Here is a 23,090-nt window from a genome sequence, read left to right as displayed (position 1 = left end):
TAGTATATTCTTGTACATAGGGGGCAGTATTATAGTAGTTATATTCTTGTACATAGGGGCAGTATTATAGTAGTTATATTCTTGTACATAGGGGGCAGTATTATAGTAGTTATATTCTTGTACATAGGGGCAGTATTATAGTAATTATATTCTTGTACATAGGGGGCAGTATTATAGTATATTCTTGTACATGGAGGCAGTATTATAGTAGTTATATTCTTGTACATAGGGGCAGTATTATAGTAGTTATATTCTTGTACATGAGGGCAGTATTATAGTAGTTATATTCTTGTACATAGGGACAGTATTATAGTAGTTATATTCTTGTACATAGGGGCAGTATTATAGTAGTTATATTCTTGTACATGGAGGCAGTATTATAGTAGTTATATTCTTGTACATGGAGGCAGTATTATAGTAGTTATATTCTATATTCTTGTACATTATGGCAGTATTATAGTAGTTATATTCTTGTACATAGGGGCAGTATTATAGTAATTATATTCTTGTACATAGGGGGCAGTATTATAGTATATTCTTGTACATAGGGGCAGTATTATAGTAGTTATATTCTTGTACATAGGGGCAGTATTATAGTAGTTATATTCTTGTACATAGGGGGCAGTATTATAGTAGTTATATTTTTGTACATAGGGGCAGTATTATAGTAGTTATATTCTTGTACATAGGGGCAGTATTATAGTAATTATATTCTTGTACATAGGGGGCAGTATTATAGTAGTTATATTCTTGTACATAGGGGCAGTATTATAGTAGTTATATTCTTGTACATAGGGGCAGTATTATAGTAATTATATTCTTGTACATAGGGGGCAGTATTATAGTAGTTATATTCTTGTACATAACATAGGGGGCAGTATTATAGTAGATATATTCTTATACATAGGGGCAGTATTATAGTAATTATATTCTTGTACATAGGGGGCAGTATTATAGTAGTTATATTCTTGTACATAACATAGGGGGCAGTATTATAGTAGATATATTCTTATACATAGGGGCAGTATTATAGTAATTATATTCTTGTACATAGGGGGCAGTATTATAGTAGTTATATTCTTGTACATAAGAGCAGTATTATAGTAGTTATATTCTTGTACATGGAGGCAGTATTATAGTAGTTACAGTCATATGTAAAAGTTTGGGCACCCCTATTAATGTTAACCTTTTTTCTTTATAACAATTTTGGTTTTTGCAACAGCTATTTCAGTTTCATATATCTAATAACTGATGGACTCAGTTATATTTCTGGATTCTAATGAGGTTTATTGTACTAACAGAAAATGTGCAATCTGCATTTAAACAAAATTTGACCGGTGCAAAAGTATGGGCACCCTTATCATTTTCTTGATTTGAACACTCCTAACTACTTTTTACTGACTTCCTGAAGCACTAAATTGGTTTTGTAACCTCATTGAGCTTTGAACTTCATAGCCAGGTGTATCAAATCATGAGAAAAGGTATTTAAAGTGGCCACTTGCAAGTAGTTCTCCTATTTGATTCTCCTATGAAGAGTGGCATCATGGGCTCCTCAAAACAACTCTCAAATGATCTGAAAACAAAGATTATTCAACATAGCTTTTCACGGAAAGGATACAAAAAGTTGTCTCAGAGATTTAACCAGTCAGTTTCCACTGTGAGGAACATAGTAAGGAAATGGAAGAACACAGGTACAGTTCTTGTTAAGCCCAGAAGTGGCAGGCCAAGAAAAATATCAGAAAGGCAGAGAAGAAGAATGGTGAGAACAGTCAAGGACAATCCACAGACCACCTCCAAAGACCGGCAGCATCATCTTGCTGCAGATGGTGTCACCACTGTGCATCGGTCAACAATACAGCGCATGCATAAGCCTTTTTGTATGACCAAACAACTCAATCTTTGTTTCATCAGTCCACAGGACCTTCTTCCAAAATGTAACTGGCTTGTCCAAATGTGCTTTTGCAGACCTCAGGCGACTGTTTGTGGCGTGCTTGCAGAAACGGCTTCTTTCGCATCACTCTCCCATACAGCTTCTCCTTGTGCAAAGTGCGCTGTATTGTTGACCGATGCACAGTGACACCATCTGCAGCGAGATGATGCTGCAGGTCTTTGGAGGTGGTCTGTGGATTGTCCTTGACGGTTCTCACCATTCTTCTTCTCTGCCTTTCTGATATTTTTCTTGGCCTGCCACTTCTGGGCTTAACAAGAACTGTACCTGTGTTCTTCCATTTCCTTACTATGTTCCTCACAGTGGAAACTGACAGGTTAAATCTCTGAGACAACTTTTTGTATCCTTCCCCTGAAAAGCTATGTTGAATAATCTTTGTTTTCAGATCATTTGAGAGTTGTTTTGAGGAGCCTATGATGCCACTCTTCATAGGAGAATCAAATAGGAGAACTACTTGCAAGTGGCCACTTTAAATACCTTTTCTCATGATTTGATACACCTGGCTATGAAGTTCAAAGCTCAATGAGGTTACAAAACCAATTTAGTGCTTCAGGAAGTCAGTAAAAAGTAGTTAGGAGTGTTGAAATCAAGAAAATGATAAGGGTGCCCATACTTTTGCACCGGTCAAATTTTGTTTAAATGCAGATTGCACATTTTCTGTTAGTACAATAAACCTCATTTGAATCCAGAAATATATCTGAGTCCATCAGTTATTAGATATATGAAACTGGAATAGCTGTTGCAAAAACCAAAATTGTTATAAAGAAAAAAGGTTAACATTAATAGGGGTGCCCAAACTTTTACATATGACTGTATATTCTTGTACATGGGGGCAGTATTATAGTAGTTATATTCTTGTACATGGGGGCAGTATTATAGTAGTTATATTCTTGTACATAGGGGCAGTATTATAGTAGTTATATTCTTGTACATAGGGGCAGTATTATAGTAGTTATATTCTTGTACATAGGGGCAGTATTATAGTAATTATATTCTTGTACATAGGGGGCAGTATTATAGTATATTCTTGTACATAGGGGCAGTATTATAGTAGTTATATTCTTGTACATAGGGGCAGTATTATAGTAGTTATATTCTTGTACATGGGGGCAGTATTATAGTAGTTATATTCTTGTACATAGGGGCAGTATTATAGTAGTTATATTCTTGTACATAGGGGCAGTATTATAGTAGTTATATTCTTGTACATAGGGGCAGTATTATAGTAGTTATATTCTTGTACATAGGGGCAGTATTATAGTAATTATATTCTTGTACATAGGGGGCAGTATTATAGTATATTCTTGTACATAGGGGCAGTATTATAGTAGTTATATTCTTGTACATAGGGGCAGTATTATAGTAGTTATATTCTTGTACATAGGGGCAGTATTATAGTAATTATATTCTTGTACATAGGGGGCAGTATTATAGTAGTTATATTCTTGTACATAGGGGCAGTATTATAGTAGTTATATTCTTGTACATAGGGGCAGTATTATAGTAATTATATTCTTGTACATAGGGGGCAGTATTATAGTAGTTATATTCTTGTACATAACATAGGGGGCAGTATTATAGTAGATATATTCTTATACATAGGGGCAGTATTATAGTAATTATATTCTTGTACATAGGGGGCAGTATTATAGTAGTTATATTCTTGTACATAACATAGGGGGCAGTATTATAGTAGATATATTCTTATACATAGGGGCAGTATTATAGTAATTATATTCTTGTACATAGGGGGCAGTATTATAGTAGTTATATTCTTGTACATAAGAGCAGTATTATAGTAGTTATATTCTTGTACATAAAATAGGGGGCAGTATTATAGTAGATATATTCTTATACATAGTGGCAGTATTATAGTAGTTATATTCTTGTACATAAGAGCAGTATTATAGTAGTTATATTCTTGTACATAGGGGCAGTATTATAGTAGTTATATTCTTGTACATAGGGGCAGTATTATAGTAGTTATATTCTTGTACATAGGAGCAGTATGATAGTAGTTATATTCTTGTACATAGGAGCAGTATTATAGTAGTTATATTCTTGCACATAGGGGCAGTATTATAGTAGTTATATTCTTGTACATAGGGGGCAGTATTATTGTATATTCTTGTACATAGGGGCAGTATTATAGTAATTATATTCTTGTACATAGGGGCAGTATTATAGTAGTTATATTCTTGTACATAGGAGCAGTATTATAGTAGTTATATTCTTGTACATAAGAGCAGTATTATAGTAGTTATATTCTTGTACATAGGGGCAGTATTATAGTAGTTATATTCTTGTACATAGGGGCAGTATTATAGTATATTCTTGTACATAGGGGCAGTATTATAGTAGTTATATTCTTGTACATAGGGGCAGTATTATAGTAGTTATATTCTTGTACATAGGGGCAGTATTATAGTAGTTATATTCTTGTACATAGGAGCAGTATGATAGTAGTTATATTCTTGTACATAGGAGCAGTATTATAGTAGTTATATTCTTGCACATAGGGGCAGTATTATAGTAGTTATATTCTTGTACATAGGGGGCAGTATTATTGTATATTCTTGTACATAGGGGCAGTATTATAGTAGTTATATTCTTGTACATAGGGGGCAGTATTATTGTATATTCTTGTACATAGGGGCAGTATTATAGTAGTTATATTCTTGTACATAGGGGGCAGTATTATTGTATATTCTTGTACATAGGGGCAGTATTATAGTAGTTATATTCTTGTACACAGGAGCAGTATTATAGTAGTTATATTCTTGCACATAGGGGCAGTATTATAGTAGTTATATTCTTGTACATAGGGGGCAGTATTATTGTATATTCTTGTACATAGGGGCAGTATTATAGTAGTTATATTCTTGTACACAGGAGCAGTATTATAGTAGTTATATTCTTGTACATAGGAGCAGTATTATAGTAGTTATATTCTTGTACATAGGGACAGTATTATAGTAGTTATATTCTTGTACATAGGGGCAGTATTATAGTAGTTATATTCTTGTACATAGGGGCAGTATTATAGTAGTTATATTCTTGTACATAGGGACAGTATTATAGTAGTTATATTCTTGTACATAGGGACAGTATTATAGTAGTTATATTCTTGTACATAGGGGGCAGTATTATAGTAGTTATATTCTTGTACATAGGTGCAGTATTATAGTAGTTATATTCTTGTACATAGGGACAGTATTATAGTAGTTATATTCTTGTACACAGGAGCAGTATTATAGTAGTTATATTCTTGTACATAGGGGGCAGTATTATAGTAGTTATATTCTTGTACATAGGGGCAGTATTATAGTAGTTATATTCTTGTACATAGGGAGCAGTATTATAGTAGTTATATTCTTGTATATAGGGGCAGTATTATAGTAGTTATATTCTTGTACATAGGGTGCAGTATTATAGTAGTTATATTCTTGTACATAGGGGCAGTATTATAGTAGTTATATTCTTGTACATAGGAGCAGTATTATAGTAGTTATATTCTTCTACACAGGAGCAGTATTATAGTAGTTATATTCTTGTACATAGGAGCAGTATTATAGTAGTTATATTCTTCTACACAGGAGCAGTATTATAGTAGTTATATTCTTGTACATAGGGGCAGTATTATAGTAGCTATATTCTTGTACATAGGGGCAGTATTATAGTAGTTATATTCTTGTACACAGGAGCAGTTTTATAGTAGCTATATTCTTGTACATAGGGGGCAGTATTATAGTAGTTATATTCTTGTACATAGGGGCAGTATTATAGTAGTTATATTCTTGTACATAGGGACAGTATTATAGTAGTTATATTCTTGTACACAGGAGCAGTATTATAGTAGTTACAGTATATTCTTGTACATAGGAGCAGTATTATAGTAGTTATATTCTTGTACATAGGGAGCAGTATTATAGTAGTTATATTCTTGTATATAGGGGCAGTATTATAGTAGTTATATTCTTGTACATAGGGTGCAGTATTATAGTAGTTATATTCTTGTACATAGGGGCAGTATTATAGTAGCTATATTCTTGTACATAGGGGCAGTATTATAGTAGTTATATTCTTGTACACAGGAGCAGTTTTATAGTAGTTATATTCTTGTACATAGGAGCAGTTTTATAGTAGTTATATTCTTGTACATAGGGGCAGTTTTATAGTAGTTATATTCTTGTACATAGGGGCAGTATTATAGTAGTTATATTCTTGTACATAGGGGCAGTATTATAGTAGTTATATTCTTGTACATAGGGGCAGTATGGTAAGTCTCCCCATTTGCTTGGCAGTTCTCATACACTTTGTCACGGGGGCGACACTGAGCTCAGGAGATAACCCTTTCTATATTTCTTACCTCACTGATCAGCTCTCCGGCTTTCTTCACACTTTGAATATGCGGAGATCCCGCCGTCTCCCATCCCACACCTCTTAGGTAGTTTAGATCTGATTTGTATCGCGACTGTGAGGAGGGAAGAGATGGATAATTAGGATTCATGCAGGTTTCCGGAGGAGAAGCATCATATACAATGTTTCCCAGTAAACGAGGGAAGCCATTAAATAATAAAGCAGATTTGGGACGGATCGGTCGCAGGGTGGGAGATTACTATTATATCATTATTATCAGCAGATTCAGATAAGTTTACCTTCTCTAAGATGCACAAACCTTCTCGTGGCCACAAGCTGTCATACAGTAGACTGCCTCTGTATGCCAAACAGATCTCAATTAAAGGGGCATTCGAGCTGATAATATTTAAAGACTAAGATATCTTTTCAGAAGATGATTGATATGTTTGGCATGATATCTTCTCGTTATCATTGGAGTCTTGAATGCCAAAGTGTGCTACTGCAAATATGGAATCGTTCCTGGAAAATTTGGACTTGGTGACCGAAACAAGACTGAAGGAAGATTCATTGACTTTTGTACGGCAAATCAACTGTCCATCATGAACACCTTCTTCCAAAATCAGAAACGGAGACTGTAGACATGGACATCACCGAACGGGGCCTACAAGGATCAGATTGACAACATATGTGTTCATCAAAAATGGAGTTCGTCGACCATAAGCATGAAAACAAGACCAGGAGCTGAATGTGGACCTGATCATGAACTTTTGAAAACAAAGATTAGAGTCAAGATACACAAACAGACTCAACAGGTCCTAAAGAGACCTGCTCAGCCGTGGTCAACAGAAGAGACCCTAAAGATCATCGAAGGAAGACGAATGCCAAAAGGTAACAAGCAGGAGGTAGACAACATCAGTAAAAGATTAATGAGAGACATTCGAGTAAATAAAGAAATGTATTACCGAAAGATAAAAAGTGAACATCTCATGGGCAAGACCAGGAAGACATATGACCAAAGGTTCAACCAAGTGTGGGAATGTTGAAAGACACCAGGGAGAAACTAACTGAGCCAGGAAAGATCAAGGAAAGATGGAGAGGGCACAGAGCATGTCTACAAGAACGACTCAACGATGGGGGAAGAAACAGACTGGAGAGGGGATACAGAGCCGAACGTCCTGAATGATGAAGTTGTTGCTGTGATAAAGCTTCTGGATGTGACAATATTCCAATAGAGCTAATAAAGTCTTCTGAAGCCTCAGTAGATGCTATCACTCACCTGTGTCAGCAGATACGGACAACTGGTAAACTTGCCAAAAAAGAAGAAGGAATCACTATTGCTGGACGAATCATCAACAATGTTAAATACACAGAAAACAACAAGCGTAGATGGAATGAAGGACTTATTATGGAGGGTCAAGATGGAAAGCTCCAGCATAGGACTGAAGAAGACAATATTGACCAGTGCCAGATACGGCCGGACACATCTGGAAGTGGTAAAGGACTTCAACCTACTCAGATCAATGATCACTCAAGACGCAGCGACGACACTGGGAGTCAATAGAAGAATCGCTCTGGGCAAATCAGCAATGAAGTCTCCGGTCAAGGTCTTCAAATCAAGGGACATTTCACTGGTGACGAAGACACAGGCTCGTGCATAGTCTGCTCTTCTCTGTAGCAACATACGGATGAGTAACCTGGACGATAAAGAAACAAGACACAAGAAGAAGAATCGAAGCCATTGAAATGTGAAGCTGGAGAAGGATGTTATCAATATCATGGATGGCAGGAAGGGAAAACAAATCAATATTGTAAAAAATCAAGCCAGACACGTCACTGGAAGCAAAGGATCAGCAAGCTGCGACTTGTCTATTGTGGACACATCGTACGAAGAGAACAATCACTGGAGAAGGACATTCATGGTCAGAAGAATGGAATGAAGAAGGCGAAGAAGAAGACCAGCAACCCAATAGCTTCATACAATCAACACAACGGCAGAGAAGACCCTGGTGGACCCATCGAGGCTGCACAAGATTCATTTTTCTCTAGATTGTTCATCCATCATGTCACCATGGCACGAGAATGAGCAAAAAAGCCGATTTGCAAAAATGCCTCGAAAAAAAGAAAAAAAAAAAAAAAACCTCTTCAAAAGCTGCATCAGGAGAACCTCCTCCAAAAACTCCGCAAAGGAGGACGGCTTTCTGAAATGGCTTCATCTAGAAGACTTCTCATTTGGTGGGGTCTTTGGACTCAAATCCTCACAGATGTGCTCAGAAATAAAGGGGATAAAACCACGTCCCAAAAGTTTACTTACTTTTTCACACTTCGTATTAGACATTATGAACCTCCCGCTGCTTTGGGAGAAAGACCCCACCGCCACCAGTATGAGGGGAGGACGTCCATATAACTGCGTCTGGGCAGAAGTTGTCAGCTGGAATCCCCTTTTAAGTTCTTCCCATTCAGACAGGAGAGATGACAAAACAATCTCAGATCCTCTCGGTCAATACAAGAAAGAGGCAGATTTGCTTCTCGGACGCCTCGTAAAGCTGGGTGACGACCACATTCATGATCACCAAACTTTCCCCTCCCCCTAAAAAATGGGGAGAACGACGCGAGCGTTACAATATGAGGTGGAGCATAAAGGCAGAAAATAAAAAATAAAAAGCAGCTGCAGTTTTCCTGGAGATGTGAAGTGTGTGATATCCACTTTCTGGAGAAAATCTTCCCAATCCGAGATGATTAGAGGTTTAACGAGCGGCTTTGACCGGCATTAATTATTGAGCGGCGTCTTATTCATTTTCCTCGCACATCAAACCGTCAGGAGGAGCTGTTTGCATTTGTTCACACGACGCGTCAGTAAATAATGGATCATGTCTGATACCAGGGACCTCAAGTGGAGGAAGAGTTTCCACCATCAACGATTCCCTGTATTGTATTATCAGCGCCCTCAACTAATAATGGGAAATGCTAATCACATCCGCGACTGCGAGATACAGAGAGTCAGAGCGTCACAATCACATCCGAGACTGCGAGATACAGAGAGTCAGAGCGTCACAATCACATCCGAGACTGCGAGATACAGAGAGTCAGAGCGTCACAATCACATCCGAGACTGCGAGATACAGAGAGTCAGAGCGTCACAATCACATCCGAGACTGCGAGACACAAAGAGTCAGAGCGTCACAATCACATCCGAGACTGCGAGACACAAAGAGTCAGAGCGTCACAATCACATCCGAGACTGCGAGACACAAAGAGTCAGAGCGTCACAATCACATCCGCGACTGCGAGATACAGAGAGTCAGAACGTCACAATCACATCCGCGACTGCGAGATACAGAGAGTCAGAGCGTCACAATCACATCCGAGACTGCGAGATACAGAGAGTCAGAACGTCACAATCACATCCGAGACTGCGAGATACAAAGAGTCAGAACGTCACAATCACATCCGAGACTGCGAGATACAGAGAGTCAGAGCGTCACAATCACATCCGCGACTGCGAGATACAGAGAGTCAGAGCGTCACAATCACATCCGAGACTGCGAGATACAGAGAGTCAGAGCGTCACAATCACATCCGCGACTGCGAGATACAGAGAGTCAGAGCGTCACAATCACATCCGCGACTGCGAGATACAGAGAGTCAGAGCGTCACAATCACATCCGCGACTGCGAGATACAGAGAGTCAGAGCGTCACAATCACATCCGAGACTGCGAGACACAGAGAGTCAGAGCGTCACAATCACATCCGCGACTGCGAGATACAGAGAGTCAGAACATCACAATCACATCCGCGACTGCGAGATACAAAGAGTCAGAACGTCACAATCACATCCGAGACTGCGAGATACAAAGAGTCAGAACGTCACAATCACATCCGAGACTGCGAGATACAAAGAGTCAGAACGTCACAATCACATCCGAGACTGCGAGATACAAAGAGTCAGAACGTCACAATCACATCCGAGACTGCGAGATACAGAGAGTCAGAGCGTCACAATCACATCCGCGACTGCGAGATACAAAGAGTCAGAACGTCACAATCACATCCGAGACTGCGAGATACAAAGAGTCAGAGCGTCACAATCACATCCGCGACTGCGAGATACAGAGAGTCAGAACGTCACAATCACATCCGCGACTGCGAGATACAAAGAGTCAGAACGTCACAATCACATCCGAGACTGCGAGATACAGAGAGTCAGAGCGTCACAATCACATCCGCGACTGCGAGATACAAAGAGTCAGAACGTCACAATCACATCCGAGACTGCGAGATACAGAGAGTCAGAGCGTCACAATCACATCCGCGACTGCGAGATACAGAGAGTCAGAACGTCACAATCACATCCGCGACTGCGAGATACAGAGAGTCAGAGCGTCACAATCACATCCGCGACTGCGAGATACAGAGAGTCAGAGCGTCACAATCACATCCGCGACTGCGAGATACAGAGAGTCAGAGCGTCACAATCACATCCGCGACTGCGAGATACAGAGAGTCAGAGCGTCACAATCACATCCGCGACTGCGAGATACAGAGAGTCAGAGCGTCACAATCACATCCGCGACTGCGAGATACAGAGAGTCAGAACGTCACAATCACATCCGCGACTGCGAGATACAGAGAGTCAGAGCGTCACAATCACATCCGAGACTGCGAGATACAGAGAGTCAGAGCGTCACAATCACATCCGAGACTGCGAGACACAAAGAGTCAGAACGTCACAATCACATCCGCGACTGCGAGATACAGAGAGTCAGAGCGTCACAATCACATCCGAGACTGCGAGATACAGAGAGTCAGAACGTCACAATCACATCCGAGACTGCGAGATACAAAGAGTCAGAACGTCACAATCACATCCGAGACTGCGAGATACAGAGAGTCAGAGCGTCACAATCACATCCGAGACTGCGAGATACAGAGAGTCAGAACGTCACAATCACATCCGCGACTGCGAGATACAGAGAGTCAGAACGTCACAATCACATCCGAGACTGCGAGACACAAAGAGTCAGAACGTCACAATCACATCCGCGACTGCGAGATACAGAGAGTCAGAGCGTCACAATCACATCCGAGACTGCGAGATACAGAGAGTCAGAACGTCACAATCACATCCGAGACTGCGAGATACAAAGAGTCAGAACGTCACAATCACATCCGAGACTGCGAGATACAGAGAGTCAGAGCGTCACAATCACATCCGCGACTGCGAGATACAGAGAGTCAGAACGTCACAATCACATCCGCGACTGCGAGATACAGAGAGTCAGAACGTCACAATCACATCTGAGACTGCGAGATACAAAGAGTCAGAACGTCACTATCACATCCGAGACTGCGAGATACAGAGAGTCAGAGCGTCACAATCACATCCGCGACTGCGAGATACAGAGAGTCAGAGCGTCACAATCACATCCGCGACTGCGAGATACAGAGAGTCAGAGCGTCACAATCACATCCGAGACTGCGAGACACAAAGAGTCAGAACGTCACAATCACATCCGCGACTGCGAGATACAGAGAGTCAGAGCGTCACAATCACATCCGAGACTGCGAGATACAGAGAGTCAGAACGTCACAATCACATCCGAGACTGCGAGATACAAAGAGTCAGAACGTCACAATCACATCCGAGACTGCGAGATACAGAGAGTCAGAGCGTCACAATCACATCCGCGACTGCGAGATACAGAGAGTCAGAACGTCACAATCACATCCGCGACTGCGAGACACAAAGAGTCAGAGCGTCACAATCACATCCGAGACTGCGAGACACAAAGAGTCAGAACGTCACAATCACATCCGAGACTGCGAGACACAAAGAGTCAGAACGTCACAATCACATCCGAGACTGCGAGATACAAAGAGTCAGAGCGTCACAATCACATCCGAGACTGCGAGATACAGAGAGTCAGAACGTCACAATCACATCCGAGACTGCGAGATACAAAGAGTCAGAGCGTCACAATCACATCCAAGACTGCGAGATACAAAGAGTCAGAGCGTCACAATCACATCCGCGACTGCGAGACACAAAGAGTCAGAACGTCACAATCACATCCGAGACTGCGAGACACAAAGAGTCAGAACGTCACAATCACATCCGAGACTGCGAGATACAAAGAGTCAGAGCGTCACAATCACATCCGAGACTGCGAGATACAGAGAGTCAGAACGTCACAATCACATCCGAGACTGCGAGATACAAAGAGTCAGAGCGTCACAATCACATCCAAGACTGCGAGATACAAAGAGTCAGAGCGTCACAATCACATCCGCGACTGCGAGATACAAAGAGTCAGAACGTCACAATCACATCCGAGACTGCGAGATACAGAGAGTCAGAACGTCACAATCACATCCGAGACTGCGAGATACAAAGAGTCAGAGCGTCACAATCACATCCAAGACTGCGAGATACAAAGAGTCAGAGCGTCACAATCACATCTGAGACTGCGAGATACAAAGAGTCAGAGCGTCACAATCACATCCGAGACTGCGAGATACAGAGAGTCAGAGCGTCACAATCACATCCGAGACTGCGAGATACAGAGAGTCAGAACGTCACAATCACATCCGAGACTGCGAGATACAGAGAGTCAGAGCGTCACAATCACATCCGAGACTGCGAGATACAGAGAGTCAGAGCGTCACAATCACATCCGAGACTGCGAGATACAGAGAGTCAGAACGTCACAATCACATCCGAGACTGCGAGATACAGAGAGTCAGAACGTCACAATCACATCCGAGACTGCGAGATACAAAGAGTCAGAGCGTCACAATCACATCCGAGACTGCGAGATACAAAGAGTCAGAGCGTCACAATCACATCCGCGACTGCGAGATACAAAGAGTCAGAGCGTCACAATCACATCCGCGACTGCGAGATACAGAGAGTCAGAGCGTCACAATCACATCCGAGACTGCGAGATACAGAGAGTCAGAGCGTCACAATCACATCCGAGACTGCAAGATACAGAGAGTCAGAGCGTCACAATCACATCCGCGACTGCGAGATACAGAGAGTCAGAGCGTCACAATCACATCCGAGACTGCGAGATACAGAGAGTCAGAGCGTCACAATCACATCCGCGACTGCGAGATACAGAGAGTCAGAACGTCACAATCACATCCGCGACTGCGAGATACAGAGAGTCAGAGCGTCACAATCACATCCGCGACTGCGAGATACAGAGAGTCAGAGCGTCACAATCACATCCGCGACTGCGAGATACAGAGAGTCAGAGCGTCACAATCACATCCGAGACTGCAAGATACAGAGAGTCAGAGCGTCACAATCACATCCGCGACTGCGAGATACAGAGAGTCAGAGCGTCACAATCACATCCGAGACTGCGAGATACAGAGAGTCAGAGCGTCACAATCACATCCGCGACTGCGAGATACAGAGAGTCAGAGCGTCACAATCACATCCGAGACTGCGAGATACAGAGAGTCAGAGCGTCACAATCACATCCGCGACTGCGAGATACAGAGAGTCAGAGCGTCACAATCACATCCGAGACTGCGAGATACAAAGAGTCAGAGCGTCACAATCACATCCGCGACTGCGAGATACAGAGAGTCAGAACGTCACAATCACATCCGAGACTGCGAGATACAGAGAGTCAGAACATCACAATCACATCCGAGACTGCGAGATACAAAGAGTCAGAACGTCACAATCACATCCGAGACTGCGAGATACAAAGAGTCAGAGCGTCACAATCACATCCGAGACTGCGAGATACAGAGAGTCAGAGCGTCACAATCACATCCGCGACTGCGAGATACAGAGAGTCAGAGCGTCACAATCACATCCGCGACTGCGAGATACAGAGAGTCAGAACATCACAATCACATCCGAGACTGCGAGATACAGAGAGTCAGAACATCACAATCACATCCGAGACTGCGAGATACAAAGAGTCAGAACGTCACAATCACATCCGAGACTGCGAGATACAAAGAGTCAGAGCGTCACAATCACATCCGAGACTGCGAGATACAGAGAGTCAGAGCGTCACAATCACATCCGCGACTGCGAGATACAGAGAGTCAGAGCGTCACAATCACATCCGAGACTGCAAGATACAGAGAGTCAGAGCGTCACAATCACATCCGCGACTGCGAGATACAGAGAGTCAGAGCGTCACAATCACATCCGAGACTGCGAGATACAGAGAGTCAGAGCGTCACAATCACATCCGCGACTGCGAGATACAAAGAGTCAGAGCGTCACAATCACATCCGAGACTGCGAGATACAGAGAGTCAGAGCGTCACAATCACATCCGCGACTGCAAGATACAGAGAGTCAGAGCGTCACAATCACATCCGAGACTGCGAGATACAGAGAGTCAGAACGTCACAATCACATCCGCGACTGCGAGATACAGAGAGTCAGAGCGTCACAATCACATCCGAGACTGCAAGATACAGAGAGTCAGAGCGTCACAATCACATCCGCGACTGCGAGATACAGAGAGTCAGAGCGTCACAATCACATCCGAGACTGCGAGATACAGAGAGTCAGAGCGTCACAATCACATCCGAGACTGCGAGATACAAAGAGTCAGAGCGTCACAATCACATCCGAGACTGCGAGATACAGAGAGTCAGAGCGTCACAATCACATCCGAGACTGCGAGATACAAAGAGTCAGAGCGTCACAATCACATCCGCGACTGCGAGATACAGAGAGTCAGAGCGTCACAATCACATCCGAGACTGCGAGATACAAAGAGTCAGAGCGTCACAATCACATCCGCGACTGCGAGATACAGAGAGTCAGAGCGTCACAATCACATCCGAGACTGCGAGATACAGAGAGTCAGAGCGTCACAATCACATCCGCGACTGCGAGATACAGAGAGTCAGAGCGTCACAATCACATCCGAGACTGCAAGATACAGAGAGTCAGAGCGTCACAATCACATCCGCGACTGCGAGATACAGAGAGTCAGAGCGTCACAATCACATCCGAGACTGCGAGATACAGAGAGTCAGAGCGTCACAATCACATCCGCGACTGCGAGATACAGAGAGTCAGAACGTCACAATCACATCCGCGACTGCGAGATACAGAGAGTCAGAGCGTCACAATCACATCCGAGACTGCAAGATACAGAGAGTCAGAGCGTCACAATCACATCCGCGACTGCGAGATACAGAGAGTCAGAGCGTCACAATCACATCCGAGACTGCGAGATACAGAGAGTCAGAGCGTCACAATCACATCCGCGACTGCGAGATACAGAGAGTCAGAGCGTCACAATCACATCCGCGACTGCGAGATACAGAGAGTCAGAGCGTCACAATCACATCCGAGACTGCAAGATACAGAGAGTCAGAGCGTCACAATCACATCCGCGACTGCGAGATACAGAGAGTCAGAGCGTCACAATCACATCCGAGACTGCGAGATACAGAGAGTCAGAGCGTCACAATCACATCCGCGACTGCGAGATACAGAGAGTCAGAGCGTCACAATCACATCCGAGACTGCGAGATACAGAGAGTCAGAGCGTCACAATCACATCCGCGACTGCGAGATACAGAGAGTCAGAGCGTCACAATCACATCCGAGACTGCGAGATACAGAGAGTCAGAACGTCACAATCACATCCGAGACTGCGAGATACAGAGAGTCAGAGCGTCACAATCACATCCGAGACTGCGAGATACAGAGAGTCAGAACGTCACAATCACATCCGAGACTGCGAGATACAGAGAGTCAGAACGTCACAATCACATCCGAGACTGCGAGATACAGAGAGTCAGAGCGTCACAATCACATCCGAGACTGCGAGATACAGAGAGTCAGAGCGTCACAATCACATCCGAGACTGCGAGATACAAAGAGTCAGAGCATCACAATCACATCCGCGACTGCGAGATACAAAGAGTCAGAACGTCACAATCACATCCGCGACTGCGAGATACAGAGAGTCAGAGCGTCACAATCACATCCGAGACTGCGAGATACAGAGAGTCAGAGCGTCACAATCACATCCGAGACTGCGAGATACAAAGAGTCAGAACGTCACAATCACATCCGAGACTGCGAGATACAAAGAGTCAGAACGTCACAATCACATCCGAGACTGCGAGACACAAAGAGTCAGAACGTCACAATCACATCCGAGACTGCGAGATACAAAGAGTCAGAACGTCACAATCACATCCGAGACTGCGAGATACAAAGAGTCAGAACGTCACAATCACATCCGAGACTGCGAGTTACAAAGAGTCAGAACGTCACAATCACATCCGAGACTGCGAGATACAGAGAGTCAGAACGTCACAATCACATCCGAGACTGCGAGATACAAAGAGTCAGAGCGTCACAATCACATCCGAGACTGCGAGACACAAAGAGAGTCAGAACGTCACAATCACATCCGCGACTGCGAGATACAGAGAGTCAGAACGTCACAATCACATCTGAGACTGCGAGATACAGAGAGTCAGAGCGTCACAATCACATCCGAGACTGCGAGACACAAAGAGAGTCAGAACGTCACAATCACATCCGCGACTGCGAGATACAGAGAGTCAGAACGTCACAATCACATCTGAGACTGCGAGATACAGAGAGTCAGAGCGTCACAATCACATCCGAGACTGCGAGACACAAAGAGAGTCAGAACGTCACAATCACATCCGAGACTGCGAGATACAGAGAGTCAGAACGTCACAATCACATCCGAGACTGCGAGATACAAAGAGTCAGAGCGTCACAATCACATCCGAGACTGCGAGATACAAAGAGTCAGAGCGTCACAATCACATCCGCGACTGCGAGATACAGAGAGTCAGAACGTCACAATCACATCCGAGACTGCGAGATACAAAGAGTCAGAACGTCACAATCACATCCGAGACTGCGAGATACAAAGAGTCAGAGCGTCACAATCACATCCGAGACTGCGAGATACAAAGAGTCAGAGCGTCACAATCACATCCGAGACTGCGAGATACAAAGAGTCAGAACGTCACAATCACATCCGAGACTGCGAGATACAAAGAGTCAGAGCGTCACAATCACATCCGAGACTGCGAGATACAAAGAGTCAGAGCGTCACAATCACATCCGCGACTGCGAGATACAGAGAGTCAGAACGTCACAATCACATCTGAGACTGCGAGATACAGAGAGTCAGAGCGTCACAATCACATCCGAGACTGCGAGACACAAAGAGAGTCAGAACGTCACAATCACATCCGAGACTGCGAGATACAGAGAGTCAGAACGTCACAATCACATCTGAGACTGCGAGATACAAAGAGTCAGAGCGTCACAATCACATCCGCGACTGCGAGATACAAAGAGTCAGAACGTCACAATCACATCCGAGACTGCGAGATACAAAGAGTCAGAGCGTCACAATCACATCCGCGACTGCGAGATACAAAGAGTCAGAGCGTCACAATCACATCCGAGACTGCGAGATACAAAGAGTCAGAACGTCACAATCACATCCGAGACTGCGAGATACAAAGAGTCAGAGCGTCACAATCACATCCGCGACTGCGAGATACAAAGAGTCAGAACGTCACAATCACATCTGAGACTGCGAGATACAGAGAGTCAGAGCGTCACAATCACATCTGAGACTGCGAGATACAGAGAGTCAGAACGTCACAATCACATCCGAGACTGCGAGATACAAAGAGTCAGAACGTCACAATCACATCCGAGACTGCGAGATACAAAGAGTCAGAACGTCACAATCACATCCGAGACTGCGAGATACAAAGAGTCAGAGCGTCACAATCACATCCGCGACTGCGAGATACAGAGAGTCAGAGCGTCACAATCACATCCGAGACTGCGAGATACAAAGAGTCAGAGCGTCACAATCACATCCGAGACTGCGAGATACAGAGAGTCAGAACGTCACAATCACATCCGAGACTGCGAGACACAAAGAGTCAGAACGTCACAATCACATCCGCGACTGCGAGATACAGAGAGTCAGAACGTCACAATCACATCCGCGACTGCGAGATACAGAGAGTCAGAACGTCACAATCACATCCGAGACTGCGAGACACAAAGAGTCAGAACGTCACAATCACATCCGAGACTGCGAGATACAAAGAGTCAGAACATCACAATCACATCCGAGACTACGAGATACAAAGAGTCAGAACATCACAATCACATCTGAGACTGCGAGATACAAAGAGTCAGAACGTCACAATCACATCCGAGACTACGAGATACAGAGAGTCAGAACGTCACAATCACATCCGAGACTGCGAGATACAAAGAGTCAGAACGTCACAATCACATCCGAGACTGCGAGATACAAAGAGTCAGAACGTCACAATCACATCCGAGACTGCGAGATACAAAGAGTCAGAACATGACAATCACATCCGAGACTGCGAGATACAAAGAGACAGAACGTCACAATCACATCCGCGACTGCGAGATACAGAGAGTCAGAGCGTCACAATCACATCCGCGACTGCGAGATACAGAGAGTCAGAGCGTCACAATCACATCCGAGACTGCGAGATACAGAGAGTCAGAACGTCACAATCACATCCGAGACTGCGAGATACAGAGAGTCAGAGCGTCACAATCACATCCGAGACTGCGAGATACAGAGAGTCAGAGCGTCACAATCACATCTGAGACTGCGAGATACAGAGAGTCAGAACGTCACAATCACATCCGAGACTGCGAGATACAGAGAGTCAGAACGTCACAATCACATCCGAGACTGCGAGATACAAAGAGTCAGAACGTCACAATCACATCCGAGACTGCGAGATACAGAGAGTCAGAACATCACAATCACATCCGAGACTGCGAGATACAGAGAGTCAGAGCGTCACAATCACATCCGAGACTGCGAGACACAAAGAGTCAGAACGTCACAATCACATCCGAGACTGCGAGATACAAAGAGTCAGAGCGTCACAATCACATCCGAGACTGCGAGATACAAAGAGTCAGAACGTCACAATCACATCCGAGACTGCGAGATACAAAGAGTCAGAACGTCACAATCACATCCGAGACTGCGAGATACAAAGAGTCAGAACATGACAATCACATCCGAGACTGCGAGATACAAAGAGACAGAACGTCACAATCACATCCGCGACTGCGAGATACAGAGAGTCAGAGCGTCACAATCACATCCGCGACTGCGAGATACAGAGAGTCAGAGCGTCACAATCACATCCGAGACTGCGAGATACAGAGAGTCAGAGCGTCACAATCACATCCGAGACTGCGAGATACAGAGAGTCAGAGCGTCACAATCACATCTGAGACTGCGAGATACAGAGAGTCAGAACGTCACAATCACATCCGCGACTGCGAGATACAGAGAGTCAGAACGTCACAATCACATCCGAGACTGCGAGATACAGAGAGTCAGAGCGTCACAATCACATCCGCGACTGCGAGATACAAAGAGTCAGAGCGTCACAATCACATCCGCGACTGCGAGATACAGAGAGTCAGAGCGTCACAATCACATCCGCGACTGCGAGATACAGAGAGTCAGAGCGTCACAATCACATCCGAGACTGCGAGACACAAAGAGTCAGAACGTCACAATCACATCCGAGACTGCGAGATACAGAGAGTCAGAACGTCACAATCACATCCGAGACTGCGAGATACAAAGAGTCAGAACGTCACAATCACATCCGAGACTGCGAGATACAAAGAGTCAGAGCGTCACAATCACATCCGAGACTGCGAGATACAAAGAGTCAGAACGTCACAATCACATCCGAGACTGCGAGATACAAAGAGTCAGAACGTCACAATCACATCTGAGACTGCGAGATACAGAGAGTCAGAGCGTCACAATCACATCTGAGACTGCGAGATACAGAGAGTCAGAACGTCACAATCACATCCGAGACTGCGAGATACAGAGAGTCAGAACGTCACAATCACATCCGAGACTGCGAGATACAGAGAGTCAGAACGTCACAATCACATCCGAGACTGCGAGATACAAAGAGTCAGAACGTCACAATCACATCCGAGACTGCGAGATACAAAGAGTCAGAGCGTCACAATCACATCCGAGACTGCGAGATACAAAGAGTCAGAACGTCACAATCACATCCGAGACTGCGAGATACAAAGAGTCAGAACGTCACAATCACATCTGAGACTGCGAGATACAAAGAGTCAGAACGTCACAATCACATCCGAGACTGCGAGATACAGAGACTCAGAACGTCACAATCACATCCGAGACTGCGAGATACAGAGAGTCAGAACGTCACAATCACATCCGAGACTGCGAGATACAGAGAGTCAGAGCGTCACAATCACATCCGAGACTGCGAGATACAAAGAGTCAGAACGTCACAATCACATCCGAGACTGCGAGATACAGAGAGTCAGAACGTCACAATCACATCCGAGACTGCGAGATACAGAGAGTCAGAGCGTCACAATCACATCCGAGACTGCGAGATACAAAGAGTCAGAACGTCACAATCACATCCGAGACTGCGAGATACAGAGAGTCAGAACGTCACAATCACATCCGAGACTGCGAGATACAAAGAGTCAGAGCGTCACAATCACATCCGAGACTGCGAGACACAAAGAGTCAGAACGTCACAACCACATCCGAGACTGCGAGATACAAAGAGTCAGAACGTCACAATCACATCCGAGACTGCGAGATACAAAGAGTCAGAGCGTCACAATCACATCCGAGACTGCGAGACACAAAGAGTCAGAACGTCACAACCACATCCGAGACTGCGAGATACAAAGAGTCAGAACGTCACAATCACATCCGAGACTGCGAGATACAAAGAGTCAGAATGTCACAACCACATCCGAGACTGAGAGATACAAAGAGTCAGAACGTCACAATCACATCCGAGACTGCGAGACACAAAGAGTCAGAACGTCACAACCACATCCGAGACTGCGAGACACAAAGAGTCAGAACGTCACAATCACATCCGAGACTGCGAGACACAAAGAGTCAGAACGTCACAACCACATCCGAGACTGCGAGATACAAAGAGTCAGAACGTCACAATCACATCCGAGACTGCGAGATACAAAGAGTCAGAACGTCACAATCACATCCGAGACTGCGAGATACAGAGAGTCAGAACGTCACAATCACATCCGAGACTGCGAGATACAAAGAGTCAGAACGTCACAATCACATCCGAGACTGCGAGATACAAAGAGTCAGAGCGTCACAATCACATCCGAGACTGCGAGATACAAAGAGTCAGAACGTCACAATCACATCCGAGACTGCGAGACACAAAGAGTCAGAGCGTCACAATCACATCCGAGACTGCGAGATACAAAGAGTCAGAGCGTCACAATCACATCCGAGACTGCGAGATACAAAGAGTCAGAACGTCACAATCACATCCGAGACTGCGAGATACAAAGAGTCAGAACGTCACAATCACATCCGAGACTGCGAGATACAGAGAGTCAGAACGTCACAATCACATCTGAGACTGCGAGATACAGAGAGTCAGAACGTCACAATCACATCCGAGACTGCGAGACACAAAGAGTCAGAGCGTCACAATCACATCCGCGACTGCGAGATACAGAGAGTCAGAGCGTCACAATCACATCCGAGACTGCGAGACACAAAGAGTCAGAACGTCACAATCACATCCGAGACTGCGAGATACAAAGAGTCAGAGCGTCACAATCACATCCGAGACTGCGAGATACAAAGAGTCAGAACGTCACAATCACATCCGAGACTGCGAGATACAAAGAGTCAGAGCGTCACAATCACATCCGAGACTGCGAGATACAGAGAGTCAGAACGTCACAATCACATCCGAGACTGCGAGATACAGAGAGTCAGAACGTCACAATCACATCCGAGACTGCGAGACACAAAGAGTCAGAACGTCACAATCACATCCGAGACTGCGAGATACAAAGAGTCAGAGCGTCACAATCACATCCGAGACTGCGAGATACAAAGAGTCAGAACGTCACAATCACATCCGAGACTGCGAGATACAAAGAGTCAGAGCGTCACAATCACATCCGAGACTGCGAGATACAGAGAGTCAGAACGTCACAATCACATCCGAGACTGCGAGATACAAAGAGTCAGAACGTCACAATCACATCCGAGACTGCGAGATACAAAGAGTCAGAACGTCACAATCACATCCGAGACTGCGAGATACAAAGAGTCAGAACGTCACAATCACATCCGAGACTGCGAGATACAAAGAGTCAGAACGTCACAATCACATCCGAGACTGCGAGATACAGAGAGTCAGAGCGTCACAATCACATCCGCGACTGCGAGATACAAAGAGTCAGAGCGTCACAATCACATCCGAGACTGCGAGATACAAAGAGTCAGAACGTCACAATCACATCCGAGACTGCGAGATACAAAGAGTCAGAGCGTCACAATCACATCCGAGACTGCGAGATACAAAGAGTCAGAGCGTCACAATCACATCCGAGACTGCGAGATACAAAGAGTCAGAACGTCACAATCACATCCGAGACTGCGAGATACAAAGAGTCAGAACGTCACAATCACATCCGAGACTGCGAGATACAAAGAGTCAGAACGTCACAATCACATCCGAGACTGCGAGATACAAAGAGTCAGAGCGTCACAATCACATCCGAGACTGCGAGATACAAAGAGTCAGAGCGTCACAATCACATCCGAGACTGCGAGATACAAAGAGTCAGAACGTCACAATCACATCCGAGACTGCGAGATACAAAGAGTCAGAACGTCACAATCAC

At 44.3% G+C, this 23,090-nt stretch overlaps 1 protein-coding gene across 3 annotated transcripts in view; it reads right to left on the bottom strand.

The window, feature by feature from the left end:
- The window catches only part of NRAP (nebulin related anchoring protein), a 188,470-nt gene that overhangs the window by 9,683 nt on the left and 155,697 nt on the right, over positions 1 to 23,090 (bottom strand). For all 3 annotated transcript variants that reach the window (XM_073556640.1, XM_073556641.1, XM_073556642.1), the window contains one exon: positions 6,318 to 6,422. In XM_073556640.1, the coding sequence (XP_073412741.1) occupies positions 6,318 to 6,422 (105 nt within the window). The remainder of the gene's footprint in view (positions 1 to 6,317; positions 6,423 to 23,090) is intronic.

Source organism: Dendrobates tinctorius, unplaced genomic scaffold (assembly GCF_039654945.1).
Source record: "Dendrobates tinctorius isolate UK_male_01 unplaced genomic scaffold, ASM3965494v1 ptg000236l, whole genome shotgun sequence".
Taxonomy (NCBI): domain Eukaryota; kingdom Metazoa; phylum Chordata; class Amphibia; order Anura; family Dendrobatidae; genus Dendrobates; species Dendrobates tinctorius.
Note: the sequence above shows the minus strand (reverse complement) of the source record. Positions and strands in the feature narration are given on the sequence as shown.